General features: G+C 39.0%; 1 protein-coding gene across 1 annotated transcript in view; it reads right to left on the bottom strand.

Moving 5' to 3' along the window:
• LOC149456162 (uncharacterized) overlaps positions 1-16172 on the bottom strand; it is a 200355-nt gene that overhangs the window by 33109 nt on the left and 151074 nt on the right. The window contains exon 6 of the mRNA XM_089685346.1: positions 1899-2015. Within this exon, the coding sequence (XP_089541472.1) occupies positions 1899-2015 (117 nt within the window). The remainder of the gene's footprint in view (positions 1-1898; positions 2016-16172) is intronic.

Here is a 16172-nt window from a genome sequence, read left to right as displayed (position 1 = left end):
AGGAGTTGGACTGCCTGTGCAACCTCTATTGGGTCTATGTATCGCCTCATGCTACCGGTAGTGACACTGACCCTAGCCAAAATGCAAAAACTAGTGGAAAACAGTCAAAGAAGATGAGTAGGGAAAAAATGGTCAGTGGCCTCCACCTGTAAAACCATTCCTGTTTTGGGGGTCGTCTCATTGTTACCCATCTAATGCACCTGTTAATTTAATTAACAAAGAAGCAGCTGAAAGGGATTAACAACCCCCTCTGCTACTTAACTGACCAGATCAATATTCACAGAGTTTAAATTGACTTGATTCTATACTCTGATTAAAAAGTGTTCCTTTAATTTTTTTGAGCAGTGTATGTGGAAAAAAATCCTCTGAGGCATCCCCACAGCATCAACAATTAGATAGCACCTCATTAAAGTCTATATATCCTCATGAAATAGTCTATGGAATTAGATAGGTCATATGCAATATCTTAAACTATATCAATTTGTCTCTGGTGGCCACTTGCTAAGAAAGGGGATAATCCCAATCCTCCCCATCAAGTTATGCAATCTCCCACCCACCTTCTTGATTATAGTATGGGTTGATTGGGTTAATGAACCCGTCACATATATTGTCTAAATATTTGATACCTCTTGAAGCCCAAATAGAGGGGTTTGGGAGAGTCTCAAATTCTGGCAAATTAGGGTTATAACACAATGCTGTGTGAGGAGACCAAAAGGCAAAGGTCGAGGCACATTTAGGACCATGGACCAATCCCTAAAAACCACTCACATTGATGAGGTAAGAGGTGGGAACACCACCCGCTCTCCCCATTATAACAAATTGCGAAATACAGTGTGGAAAATAATTAGTTGATCCCCTGCAAATTTTTTTGATATTTTGGACTTTTCTGCATTTGACTTTATTTACGGATTTATTTTTCATGTATGAATATTGTGAATGCTTTTTGCTCATCATGAATGTTGTGTTTAACACATGCTTTAAGCTTGTAAGATTTTATATTTAGAGGTGCTGCATTATTTTCTTTGTTCATTCAATGACATTATAAAAAGGAATGTGCCTTAGAATACATGTGTTGCTTTTAAAGCTAAACCCCGAGAATTGCCATGTATGCCATATTTTTTCTGCTCTCACAGCACACTTATCACAGGTCTGTGAAAGTATTCTTCAGGTGAGAGGATGAGTATTACAGTGAAGCATTTAAAATTATCACAAAGAAATCAGCAATGTCAATTTACATTTTACATTCATGAAAGACTCCCTTTAATTTCAGATCTTTACAAAGCAGGAATATTTGGGCTTGGTAAATAAGGTTATGAGAATACCAAAGAATAGGCAAATAGCCCATTCAACTATAGCAGCCAATCATACAGTAGCTCACAATAAAAATGGATGACTGCCTAATGCATGAGACACTTTTATGCCTTTATTTACCCCTTATTAAAAGAATTATTCTCTTCATTTTAGATGCACAACCAGTGAAATTGGAATTTGGATTACATACTTATAAGTCCTATAGAGTCTCTATAACAAATACTTATGTACTAGGTGTGTCTTGTCAATTATTGTCGCTTTTGCAGCTTTCATTTTTGCCACAGCACACGCTTAAAAGTTTTGCAACTAAGTTTCAGTAGTAAATAAAACACCATAAATCATTAAAAGCTAGCTAGTACACTACTTAATTTGTGCCATGTGGAAATTGATAAAATAACTGCTAAGTGCTGGAGAGAAATAGAGGATATAAAATAAATAAAAAGTTACCAGTTAGTAGCATGCAGGTTTAATCTTATAAAACTGTTGTAGCAGACCTAAAAGTACCTATGTGCACTATATTGCTATTTATTTGGACAATTTACTGAAAGCTGATGTTGCGAATCTCATTTCTTGCTCTACTTTCATACCTGGGTAATGCCAAACTTGATGTGAGTTGTAAACTGCAGACAGTGTCTTGTCAACCAATACATTCTCTGGACTGGAACCATTTATATCTGCAATTTCTACAGTGCTGTTCAAATTTTCTATAGACAATGATAAAACAAAATGTTATACTTGATAAAATAAAGAAGGAAATTGAGGGAAAGAGAAACAGCCAAACAAAAAGAACGTAGGAAAGAAAGCAAGATAGTTGGAAAAAGTGTAAGAGAATGAAAAGTAATACAAGGAAATTAAAAATATTGTAAGAGAAAACATAAAAGGAATGTAAAAGAGAAATAAATATAGGTGCATCTCAAATTAGAATATCATAAAAAAGTTTAATTTTTTCAGTATTTCAATTCAAAAAGTGAAACTCATTATATAGATTAATTACAAACAGGGTGATCAATTTCAAGCATTTATTTATTTTTTTAATTTTGATGATTATGGCTTACAGTTAGTGAAACCCCAAAATTCAGCATCTCAGAAAATTAGAATATTACATAAGACCAATAAAAAAAAAAGAAAAAAAAAAAAAGAAGATTTTTAATACAGAAATGTTTGCTTACTGAAAAGTATGTCCATGTACAGTATAATATGCACTCAATACTTGGTCGGGCTCCTTTTGCTGAGTTACTGCATCAATGCATTGCGGCATTGAGGCGATCAGCCTGTGCACTGCTGAGGTGCCATGGAAGCCCAGGTTGCTTTCATAGTGGCCTTCAGCTCATCTGCATTGTTGGGTCTGGTGTCTCTTGTCTTCCTCTTGACAATACCCCACAGACACTCTATGGGGTTTGAGTCAAGCGAGTTTGCTGGCCAATCAAACACAGTGATGTCACGATCATTAAACCAGGTATTGGTACTGTGGGCAATGTTGGCAGGCGCCAAGTATTGCTGGAATTTGAAATCAGCATCTCCACAGAACTGGTCAGCAGTGGGAAGCATGAAGTGCTCTAGAATTTCCTGGGAGAGGGCTGCGCTGACTTTGGACTTGATAAAACACAGTGGACCAACACCAGCAGATGACATGGCTCCCTAAATCATCACTTACTGTGGAAACTTCACACTGGGCCTCATGCAACTTTGATTCTGTGCCTCTCCTCTCTTCCTCCAGACTCTGGGACCTTGATTTCCAAATGAAATACAACATTTACTTTCATCAGAAAAGAGGACTTTGGACCACTGAGCAACAGTCCAGTCCTTTTTCTCTCTAGCCCAGGTAAGACGCTTCTGACGTTCTCTGGTTCAGGAGTGGCTTTACACAAGGAATGCATCTCTGTGTGGAGGCTCTTGAACCACTGACACCAGCTGTGGTCCACTCTTTGTGAATCTGTCCCAAGTTCTTGAATGGCCTTTGTTTCATAATCCTTTAAAGGGTGCAGTTATCCCTGTTTTTTTTCCACCACACTTTATCCTTCCACTCAACTTTCCATTTAATATGCTGAGAAACAGCACTCTGTGAACAGCCAGCTTCTTTAGCAATGAACATTTGTGACTTGCCCTCCTTGTGGAGGGTGTCAATGACTGTCTTCTGGACAACTGTCAAGGCAACAGTCTTCCACGTGATTGTGTAACCTACTGAACCAGACTGAGAAACTAAAAGACTCAGGAAACCTTTACAGGTGTTTTGAGTCAATTAGCTGATTAGAGTGTGACACCATGAGTCTACAATATTGAACTTTTTTTTACAATATTATAATTTTGTGTGATACTGAATTTTGGGTTTTCACTAGCTGTAACTATAATCATCAAAATTAAAAGAAAGAAATGCTTAAAATAGATCACTCTGTGTGTATTGAATCTATAAAGAACCAGCAAACACAAATGCTCCTGCGCTTGGGGATGGACTCGATGCTACAACCACATTAAGAATGTCCTGGAACATGCACACCTTGCTGCCCTCAAATGGACCGGGGGAATCCAAATATACTGAATGGGGAAAGAACAAAAAGAGGGCGCACAGGCCTAGTGCATTACCATAAAAAATGTTTAATAAAAAATAATAAATAATAAAGTAGGTGTTGTACTCACAAACGACAATATAGTCAAGGCACATCATAAAAGAACAGCTGGATCAACACCGCGCTGAGTAACAGTCCGCAATAGGGAGTTTAGACATCCAAAAGGCTGACGCGTTTCGAGGACTTGCCTCTTCCTCAGAGCCAACTGACCAAATGTCTGCTCCCTCTTTTATATGCTCACTACTAGTTAAACCAAAGGTCACATGGGCCATCCTGGACACTCCCCTGTGCAGGTGGAGGAGTCACAGGGGCAATCGACATAGTGTAAGTAAACACGAAAGGTCTATAAATATATATATATATATATATATATATATATATATATATATATATATATATGTATAAATAAAACCATTGAAACTAGTGACAATCATAAAATCATATGAACCATAAGAAGTGTGCACAGTGAAAAATGAATAAATAAATGGAAAGTTACACATATATAAAAAATAATAAAAATCCTTCCCTGGTGATGCACTGCACTGCTCGCCTTTAAATAAATGGATGGATGGATGAGCAACGCTACGAAGCTGCCTAGTGCTCTGCTTGCCATAGACAACCATGGGACATGGATTTAATATAGAGAGTAGATCTGAAACCCAGCAGAGACACTTATTAATTCATAGAGATGCGGCCTACAGGGTGTGTGCCTCTCATTCTAGTATAGTCATATGATGAGACGTAGGCATGTGTGGCAATGTAGTGCACCATGGATGGATATGCATATGCAATACTATATACAAGAACAAAGGAGATAAATCACTAGTAAAACATAAATGTTGATATAAAACGTTACAAAAAAACTTCTTAATATTAATTAATTAATAATAATATTAATTTTATTTTATTTTTTTTATTATAATTTTTTTTCTCTTTTCCTATATATTTATATTTCTTACGCTTCCATGTCTATGCATACACACATATACCATACACTATACCAATTTTACCAGATATTATACTATATTGTAACAATACTTATTTAATTTAATTTTATTTAAACTTTGTGAGCCATATTAAGAAGTTTTTTGTAACGTTTTATATCAACATTTATGTTTTACTAGTGATTTATCTCCTTTGTTCTTGTATATAGTATTGCATATGCATATCCATCCATGGTGCACTGCATTGCCACACATGCCTACGTCTCATCATATGACTATACTAGAATGAGAGGCATACACCCTGTAGGCTGCATCTCTATGAATTAATAAGTGTCTCTGCTGGGTTTCAGATCTACTCTCTATATTAAATCCATGTCCCATGGTTGTCTATGGCAAGCAGAGCACTAGGCAGCTTCGTAGCGTTGCTCATCCATCCATCCATTTATTTAAAGGCGAGCAGTGCAGTGCATCACCAGGGAAGGATTTTTATTATTTTTTATATATGTGTAACTTTCCATTTATTTATTCATTTTTCACTGTGCACACTTCTTATGGTTCATATGATTTTATGATTGTCACTAGTTTCAATGGTTTTATTTATACACATATATATATATTTTTTTTTTTATAGACCTTTCGTGTTTACTTACACTATGTCGATTGCCCCTGTAACTCCTCCACCTGCACAGGGGAGTGTCCAGGATGGCCCATGTGACCTTTGGTTTAACTAGTAGTGAGCATATAAAAGAGGGAGCAGACATTTGGTCAGTTGGCTCTGAGGAAGAGGCAAGTCCTCGAAACGCGTCAGCCTTTTGGATGTCTAAACTCCCTATTGCGGACTGTTACTCAGCGCGGTGTTGATCCAGCTTTTCTTTTATGATATGCCTTGACTATATTGTCGTTTGTGAGTACAACACCTACTTTATTTTTTATTAAATATTTTTTATGGTAATGCACTAGGCCTGTGCGTCCTCTTTTTGTATTGAATCTATATAACATAGGAGTTTCACTTTTTGAATTGATTTACTGAACTAAATTAACTTTTGATATTATTCTAATTTCTTGAGATGCACCTGTACCGTACCTGTATTTTAGAGACAGAGAAAAGCAATGAAAGAGAAAGAGAAAATGTAAGAGAAACATGAAAAAAAAAGAAGAAAAAAAAAGACATTTACATTTCTATTCTTTTGGATTATAAGGGAGATAGTAACTTTAGAAAGTATTACCAAGAATTGTTAAAGGGTAGGAGGAAAAACAACAAAAATTACTTCTCAATGTGAACTCAACATGTGTGCCTCAGTTATGTAACATCAGAAAGGAAATGGCATTGAATATTTTATACCTTACTTTTTTGAGGTTGCTATATTTACAAATGGACTTTTCATGCCATTGAAGACAGAATTTGACAATTCCGCTGTACCGAGAATTACTTGTTAACTACTTTTATGCTCAAGTAAATCATTTTTGAAAGATGGAATGGAGGAAAAAAAAAACAAGGCAGATGGGACAAATATTATATTATATACACACACACACACACACACACACACACACACACACGCAAACAAAAAATATTTGCACATTTAAATATAAAAAAATCTAGAATGCTGGAGCAACTCTATGGCTAGGTCATTCATTCTCAGTCAGGGGTACATAACCTGCTTGTACAAGTAAATTCAAAATTGTTTGGTCAGCATGATAATTCATAGATAAAAACAGATTTTATAGTAACAAAAAAAAGCATGTTTTTAAGTTGAATATATGGTAAATTATAATACGAAGCACTCTGCTATTGTATTTGAAACACTTTTGCTTAGAAGATGTACAATTACATCAAGGAGTACATTCTATAATACCAATTTGAGTAATAATGATGATTAATTTTTCTGCAACATGCCAGACTGAGAAAAAAAATAGAGAAAAACACATCAAGAAACAAATGATAATGAATCTTATATAGCAGACTTTTAATTACTGTACATGGTATGATGACTTTGGGAACATTGGCGAAATAGAGAACAAAGTCAATGAGCATCACTCAAACCAAAAAAAATACATCACCAATGTTATGCCAAAAATGTGATATTGGAGTTAAATTCACTTGAAATAAAGCTTGTTTGCATTTTATGAGCTGCATGCTTCAAGTGACACTATGGGGTTGATTTACTAAAACTGGAGAGTGCAAAATCTGGTGCAGCTCTGCATAGAAACCAATCAGCTTCCAGGGTTTTATTTTGTCAAAGTTTAATTGAACAAACTAAAGTTAGAAGGTAATTGGCTACCATGCACAGCTGCACCAGATTATTCACTCTCTAGTTTTAGTAAATCAATCCATGTGTTCAGCTGTGAACAGGCACAACAGAAAACCATCTGCTTTTGAAATGCTCTGGTGTGAATGGGGCCTAAAGGTTCGAACAAGTCAAGATATTTGGTCTGATGTCAATGTATGATGTGCTTCTTATTTGAATAAATCCCTACTGAAGTTGTAAGACAATGCTAAGAAGTTGTATCACTGGTTGGTAGATAAATAACTTTGCAAGTTATTTATTCCAGGTTATCCTTCCTTACTTTTCTACCTTTACCTACTACAGTAATACTTAACATATTTGAATTTTAGAATTTCATAAAATGTTCAAATGATGTTAACGTACAAAACCCAAGAACAAAGGCTGTATTTTTGTTTTCCTTTTTCAGGATAGGGACATTTTAAAATGGTACAGAAAGTACCTGTTGAATTTACTGCAAATGCAATGTTCATACGAGATAAACTGAAAGCAAAAAACAATGTTATCTTCTAGTATAAACAACTAATTTTTTCACCCCTATGTAAAGGAGATGAACAATTGCAACCATTACTCACTCCATAGAGTTAGTGGATGAATTAACATAGCAATCCAGTTTACAGTAAGTGTTTTATTTGCAGGATTACCAGGTAAAAATAAAAATGACCAAATCCCGAGAAAAGGAAAATGAATACAGACACCTCAGAGAATTTGCAACATATCACATTTTTGTTTTTGGGTTTAGTTACACTTTAATATGGTGAAATATATTACATATATACACTATGTTTTCTCTCTTTGCCTCTGTCTATATTCAGTTAAAAAAAATCTAAATAAAAGAAAAAAACATTTTAAAAAGTTGATCAGGCACTTACAGATTTAAGGGCTGCACCCAGTCTAAGTTAACCACTTCCAGTCCGGACACTTTTACCCCCTTCCTGTCCAGGCCAATTTTCAGTTTTCACTACTATCACACTTTGAATGACAATTGCGCGGTCATGCAACACTATACCTATATGAATTTTTTAGCATTTTTTGAGACAGATTTATTTTGGTGGTATTTATTCACCACCGGGATTTTTTTTTTTTTGCTATGTAAATTTAAAGTCCAAAAAGTTTGAAAAAAAGTGTTTTTCTTCTAAAATTTTGCAAATAAATAGTATTTCATCATAAATCTTGGCCACAATGTATTCCGTTATCTTTTTTTTTTTTTTTTTTAAAAATAACCCAAATTAGTTTATAACCAAAAATTACAAATTTTAAACATTTAAAAAATTTTTTTTAATATTATTTATGTTTTTTTTTTTACATACTGTCACCCTAGCAGTACAGTGTCACCATGGTGACACTGTACTACTTGTGGGGGGTGATGAAGATTTTTTTTTTTCTACGTTCTTGCAGCCATTGAGAACTACTTTGTGAGATGTGATTGGTCACAGCTTGTCACATGGTACAAGGCTGTTGTGAATAGCCTTGTATCATGTAACCTCTGTGATCATTCACAGATTTCACACGTAGTAAGCAATGTCGTCAGAAGTAACATCTTGCTTACTACTCTGCATGTGATCACTGATTGGCCAATCAGTGATCATATGATCAGGACCTTGCACAGAGGTCCCATCCCATGATCGGTGTTCCACTGTGTCCAGAGGAGCGCGCAGAAGCAGGGTGTGGGGAGGCCATTTTTAAAAATGGCCACTTGACCCTGCACTGCCACCCTCCGGCTGTTTATATACATGGGCTGGACGGGAAGTGGTTAAAGGTATAAAAAGGGGCTCTAAAATAGGTTTAAACCATTGTTTACCGATTTCCAAGATGTGTACAACCAATGTTAGAGAAACCCTAAACAAGTGAAAGAACATCACAATGTCCTTATAAAGGAAAATGAGGAACTCATGAAACAGAAGGAGAAAACTTTCATGTGATAGTTCTCATGTTATTATTAAAGTGGTTGTAAAGGCTGAAGGTGTTTTACCCTCATGCAGCCTATGCATGAAGCTAAAAAACCTTCTGTGTGCTGCTCACCCCACAGCTCCCCCAATACCTACCTGAGCCTGATCCACTGCTATGCGCAAGAGTCTCTGCTCTCTTCATTGGCTAAGACAGCAGCGAGAGCCATTGGCTCTCATAGCTGTCAATCACAATCAGTGAGGAGCATGCAGGGGGGTGTAGCTTAACTCTGCTCGCTGTACAGTAGTGCATTTAGATTTTTTGCTGCCCTAGGCAACACAAAAATGTTGTGCCCCCCTCCCCAATGAGAGAGTTCAGTGAGTGTGTGTATAAAGGATTCTCTTTCTCCCTCCCCCTCTCTCCTTCTCCCCCCTTCTCCCTCTCCCCCCCCCTTCCTTCGACTTTTTCTTCCTCTCTCTCTTTATCCCCTTCTCCCTCTCTCCCCCCTCTCTCTCTTTTTCCTTTCTATCTCTCCCTCTTCCCTCCCTCTTCCCTTTCTCTCTCTCCCCCCTCTCCCTCAGATCATATGGGACACTCTCCACCCCTTCCCCCTCTCCAAGGGCTGCTGATCTCCGTGCAGCAGGAAGGGGGGGGGGGAAGGTGTGTGCAGTCCCATACGATCTATCAGTGAAATCTGCTGGATGGATGACAGGAGGGAGAGCCCACAGAAGATAACACAGTTCACCTCCTCTGGAAGATGATTGGTTTCTATGCAGAGCTCCTCCAAATAAAAATGCCCACTCACATAGTAATCTTCTTCCTCAGGGTCCCTGAGGAAGTCACGTGGTAAACGTGACGCAACGCGTCGGTACACGGGGAGGAACTTCCGGGAACATGGTGACGTCATTTCCGGCGTGGGGGCCATATTGGATCACCTTTTTCAGATACCCATGCAGTACACCCATAGCATGTGGAAGATGAGCTGAAGACAAGAAGATTACTATGTGAGTGGGCATTTTTATTTGGATTATATACACTTAATAAACAGGTTACACTATGGAGGTTCTCTGTTTGTATTTTACTATGATCCTGGGAGGAGCTGGCTGCTAGTTGGTTGAAGGCTGGAGACGCTTGCCACCATTGAGGGGAACCCTGGGAGGAGTCTGTCCTTGTAGGATCGGTTGATCCCCAAAGCAAGCTGGCCCTTTGGGGTCTAAGTAAGGAGGTGAGGGGGCATTCTGGCTGTTGGAGGATTGTCACTTGTGAATCACCCACACAGCACGACAACTACATGAGAGTGAAGTGGGAGTACCACTATATGTGTTGTTATTTTTGGGACTATTTATAACCATTTGTCCACAGTTGGTTTGCACATTTTTTGTGTCATTTCACAGTATTGTGTTACGGTTAATATTTCACTATGTGCACTGTATATTCCCAGTGAGAGGGGATTCACGTATTGCACAATCATTTATATATCATCATACACTCATATTTATTTATATGTGGATCTCCCTGGTGTGGATATCAGGGGGACTGAATATTATGTACTAAGTTGGTTTATTTTGATCACCATTCATTTATTTATTTAGTTTTAGTAATAAGGGGTTCAGTGAGCGCTAACTAATACAGCAGCTGATACACTAAAAAGGAAAAACCATAAACCTTCAAATTGACAATATAACAAATAGTGCAGCGCTAGAATATAAATGACTGCACCAGTGCTCAAAAGGTGGTGCAAAATCCCTTGAATTAATATCAAATAGTATAGGTCATATATATTGTATGTGACCTTCTCAAACAAAAATGAAAATGAAGTAATGACGTGTACCCCACACGGCTTCACTTCACAATAAAAACGCACAATATAAATACACAGTAAAAGGTAGTCCAATAATTAGTGTCAGCAGCTTTGAGGTTAGGATTCCATTTAAGCGCAGGAGGATCCTCGTTATATTTGACTACTCCAGTTAAAACATTTGGATCGATGCACTGTGAAAGCTTATCACACCATGAGATATTTGCACCCAAGTTCAATTTGAGGAGGGGGCTTCTAACCGAAACAGATATGTTTACAATTGTTGAATGTGTGTCGGATAGGGTGATCAGCAATATTGGGGTTCCACAGGGGTTGGTTCTCTCTTCCTTTATTTTTACTGTCCATACCATTGATTTCATCTACCAGACAGAATCTTGTCATCCTTAGAAGTTTTCTGATGACTCTGTGGAAGTGGGATGTGTTAGGGATGGGAAAGAGACTAAGTATAGGACTGTGGTGGAGAACTTTGTCACATGGTGTGAGGATAATCATGTGTATCTACATGTGACTAAGACAAAAAGAGCTAGTTGTGTATTTGAGAAGGAGGAAGGCACCGGTGACCCGTCTCCATTTGGGAAGTGGATGTGGCTGTAGTAGAGAATCTGGAGGTATATATAGATAATAAGCTTAACTGGAACAAGAACATTGCTCTTCTGCTGTAGCACTGAGGAAGCAGGCTAAGGGTGGATGACACCAGACTCAAACTGTTTTGTGAGGCCAATGATGTTGTTGGATCAGAGTTGGCATCTTTAAACACAGTGTTGGAGAGGAGAATGTTGCTCAAGTTACGTTCAATCTTGGACAACTCCTCCCACCCACTCCACAATGCGCTGATCAGTCTGCAGAGTACCATCAGTGACAGATTGTTGCAACCAGCATGCACCACAGAGCAACACAGGAAAATGGAAATAATTTTTGCCTGTGGCCATCAGATTATACAGTAGAATTCTTTCCCGAGTGCTGAATGTGAGGATTTAATTGTGTTTATGATCCAGAGGAGGAACCTTCAACGTTTGAAAAAAATACTGTACAATACAAGGATTTTATCAAACTGTGTTGCAGTTGCTCTTTACGTTTACCTGGTTGTTCTTACATTGGCTATTAGACAGATTTGAAAGACAAAAAGCATTTGGCCCTAAAGTACAATCTCCATTTAATATATGCATTCCACTGTGTGTTATTTGCCATTTCTTACCACAGCTTACAACTGGCTTAACGGTTTCCCACTGCTCTGCTTGCCTATATGTTTATAAGCCTCCATGATCTCCCACAACCTTACACACACGTGGATTATATCATCTTCATATATTTTGTATTCCAACACTCTAACAAGATCCTACTTGCATAAACATGCCATATTTGTTTCATCTTTTGAAGCATTTGGACCTCAAGAGACAGGGACCCCCAACTTCACACTGAGTAATAAATATGCATTCTCTCTCATCTGATACACAGGCACAAGTTTCTTCTGATATGTGGGACTACTTTGCGAATTCCTATATGTGCCTTGACATCATAGCTCTCTTTGCCACACTACCCAGACTGATGTATACATAAATAGCTTGTTGGGGCTACTCATTATTCCTGCTTTAGATGCATTCTGCTTTAGATGCATTTCAAGTAGTCTCACTTGTCCTTCCAGAATCTTGTTGTACTGTTCATTTCACCCCAAGACATTAAAATTGTCTTATGAGATGCTGTACATACTTCCCTCAGTGTAACAGTATCATACCTGTTATATTGATTTCATCTACTGTTGATTTTTCAACTCATAATATATAAAACTCACACTTACTAAGTTTGTGGACCTTCTCTATGAGCTCACTTAGGACTGCATTAGGTCATCTCCTGATGCAAGACAGTTACATATTTATTCTGTTTGGCACACCATATATGGTAAATTTCTCCCCAATGGGGCCACACCCTAGTTCCACCTTAGTCCAACAAGTTGCATTCTACCCGTCGATGGCCAACCCTTCTGCCTTAATTATACAGTCATAATGACACGACCTTTACTATGTGCATGTCAATAGTTACCTTTGATGTACACTGCAATTCATGTTTTTATCATGAACCATATTTGTCTTGGCTGTAGAAACAACCCTGCGCTTTGGGGGTTCCCATATGCTTAATGTGTACAGTATTTGTTAACCACCTGCATACGATTGATATGGGGCTACTGGATTTCTCTATAGCCAAACATTCTCTACAACTTATAAAACACACCCTTTAGTTGTCTTACCATGGCTTCCTAAGGTCACAGTCCCTAGAACCTCATCTGGTACTATATGTTTTTATGTTTATTTTTGGACAAGTATGCATTGTCCAGCACAACCAGTTTCGCAAATCTTCAGAATGTTATTTTAGGTTTGCTACTCATGATGTTTAAAATTAACTAGTAGAGGTTGCTCAGCACTAGTTACCACTTGTGACTAAGGCCTCTCATAGCCATTTGGACTGGCTAACTTCCTTTAACCACTTGCCTACCAGGCACTTATACCCCCTTATTTACCAGGCCAATTTTCAGCTTTCAGCGCTGCCGCACTTTGATTGACAATTGCGCGGTCATGCAACATTGTACCCATATGAAATTTTGATAATTTTTTTCTCACAAATAGAGCTTTCTTTTGGTGGTATTTAATCGCCACTGGGCGCTTTACTTTTTGCGCTATATATAAAAAAAAGTGCAAAAAATTTGACAGTGCAAGTGCAAAAAACAGGTATTTTTTCTCCTTCACTGATGTGCGTTGATGAGGCAGCACTGATGGGCACTGATAGGCGGCACTGATGGGCACTGATAGGCAGCAATAAAGGGCACTGATAGGCAGTACTAATGAGGTGGCACGGATAGGCGGCACTAATGAGGTGTAACGGATAGGCGGCACTAATATGCAGCACTGATAGGCGGCACTGATAGACGGCACTGACTGGCATCACTGCTGGGCACTGACTGGTGGCACTGACTGGCACAACCCCTGGGCACTGACTGGTGGCACTGCTGGGCTGCACTGGTGGGTGGCACTGGTGGGCAGCACTGGTGGGTGGCACTGGTGGGCAGAACTGGTGGGTGGCACAGGTGGGTGGCACTGCTGGGCACAGGTAGGTGGCACTGCAGAGTGGCACAGGTGGGTGCACTGCTGGGCACAGGTGGGTGCACTGCTGGGCACGGGTGGGTGGAGCTAGTGGGCACACTGCTGGGCACAGGTGGGCGGAACTTGCGGGTGGCACTGCTGGGCACCGATCATCAGGGCACTGATCATCAGTGCCCTGATGATCGGTGCCGATCCCCGCTCTGACAACTGCCTGTTCTCGACAGTACTTTCCTCACGATCTGACAGCGTGAGGAAAGTGCAGCCGAGAACCGGCACTTGCATTTCCCTCTGATCAGCGTGTCATTGGACACCGCTGATCACGTGGTAAAAGGCCACTGTGATTGACCTTTTACCACATCACGTGATCAGCTGTGTCCGTAGGACACAGCGATCATGGAGATCGCCGGGTGCGCAGGAGAGCGCGTTCTGGGAGGACGTCATATGACGTCCACTCAGAACTGGCCAGCCGCAGTGCAGCCGTCATTCGGCTATCTGCGGTCGGCAGCTAGTTAAAGGATTTTTCACTTCTCTTATAAAGATCTTCAACCACAAATTTACCCCCTCGTACTACTTACCTGCACTGGAGTTTATACATCTCTATGTATATAACCTGGCCAGAGAAGCCTGATTGAAGGAATTCCTGGCCTTCCCTGCTAATGATACTTCACCCCCCCCCCCCCCCCCCCACAGGACCCACACAGCTGGTAGTGCAATACATTGGTGGTAGCTAAACATTTATTACCTATAAGATCTGTCTCAGGCCCTGAGGACTTGCTTGGGATAGGCCTGTTCTGGCTTATGTATTCATTCATATCATGTATAATACATGTAGCTTGCTAAACCTTAGATATTGCATATTTTTTGGAATGTTTTCTTTATCATTTATATTGCCAATAATGTCAATCAATATCATATGCGGATTCATAAGAAAACTGAAATCTGCTTTAAACTGGTGAACCATTTGGCTCCATTAGAGTAGCAAACATATATTTACCTAACACATCTCAAGCACCCATATGTTAGATTCATTTTGAACCATTTGGATCACAAGGTGGTGTCAATATGTTTTAAATTACCTTGGAATTATGCTTTTGTTCATCATAGGGATTCTGTGTTTAAACTATTTTATGGGTTAGTGTTTCCTTGTAATTTTGTGTGTTCCTATAAACTTGTATTATCCCATTATAGCAGTCCAGCTGTTTGCAGAACTTTCTGTGTTTGTACTGAATCTAGAAGATAAGGAACATTTTTAAAAAAAATATGTTATCTCTTAAATTTTTGAGGACTGCCAGATTTGAAAATAAACACTTCAGAAGGCTAGCCTAGTTGTCCTACAAAACTGCAGGTTATATGTGTATGTATGTATAAGGAGAGTTATCATTACACCATCTTGCACATAAATAATGGTTATAAAGCTATAATGGGCCCTTGTGGTTGCAGTTACTAGATACCAGATGCTGCAAATGTTAGAGCTGAGCTGCTTACTAATTGCCAAGTGCACAGTTATACAAATAGATATTCTGAATACAGTATGTAAACATGCATATTTAGAACTTCTACAAAATATCATTTCTGATCATGAAAACACTATACCTCGCAAAAAACAATTTTTCTTAATTTTATATTACTAAACCAACATAAATTAATCAAATAATTCTACACTGCTCAAAAGAATGAAAGGAACACTTTTTAATCAGAGTATAGAATCAACTCAGTCAAACTCCTGGGATATTGATCTGGTCAGTTAAGTAGCAGAGGGGGTTGTTAATTTCATTAACACCAAAGCAGCTGAAACTGATTAACAAGTGCACTAGATGGACAACAATGAAACAACCCCCAAAACAGGAATGGTTTTGCAGGTGGAGGCCACTGACATTTTTTTCCCTACTAGTATTGCATTTGGCTAGGGTTAGTGTCACTACTGGTAGCCTGAGACGATGCCTGGACCCTACAAAGTTTGCACAAGCAGTCCAACTCCTCCAGGATGGCACATCAATACGTGCCATTGCCATAAGGTTTGCTGTGTTTCCCAGCACAGGCAGTTACTCTAGGAGAGCTGGACAGGGCAGTAGAAAGATCCATCAGCAGGACCTTTATCTGCTCCTTTGTGCAAGGAAAATAGGATGAGCACTGCCACAGCCCTACAAAATGACCTCCAGCAGGACCCTGGTGTGAATGTCTCTGACCAAACAATCAGAAACAGACTTCATGAGGGTGGCCTGAGGTCCAACATCCTCTAGTGGGCCCCGTGCTTACTGCCCAGCACCATG

Source organism: Staurois parvus, unplaced genomic scaffold, assembly GCF_062004578.1.
Source record: "Staurois parvus isolate SC_StPar_1 unplaced genomic scaffold, SC_StPar_1.0 ptg000372l, whole genome shotgun sequence".
In the NCBI taxonomy this organism is placed as follows: Eukaryota; Metazoa; Chordata; class Amphibia; order Anura; family Ranidae; genus Staurois; species Staurois parvus.
The sequence above is the reverse complement of the archived record's forward strand: the minus strand, read 5'-3'. Positions and strand labels throughout refer to the sequence as shown.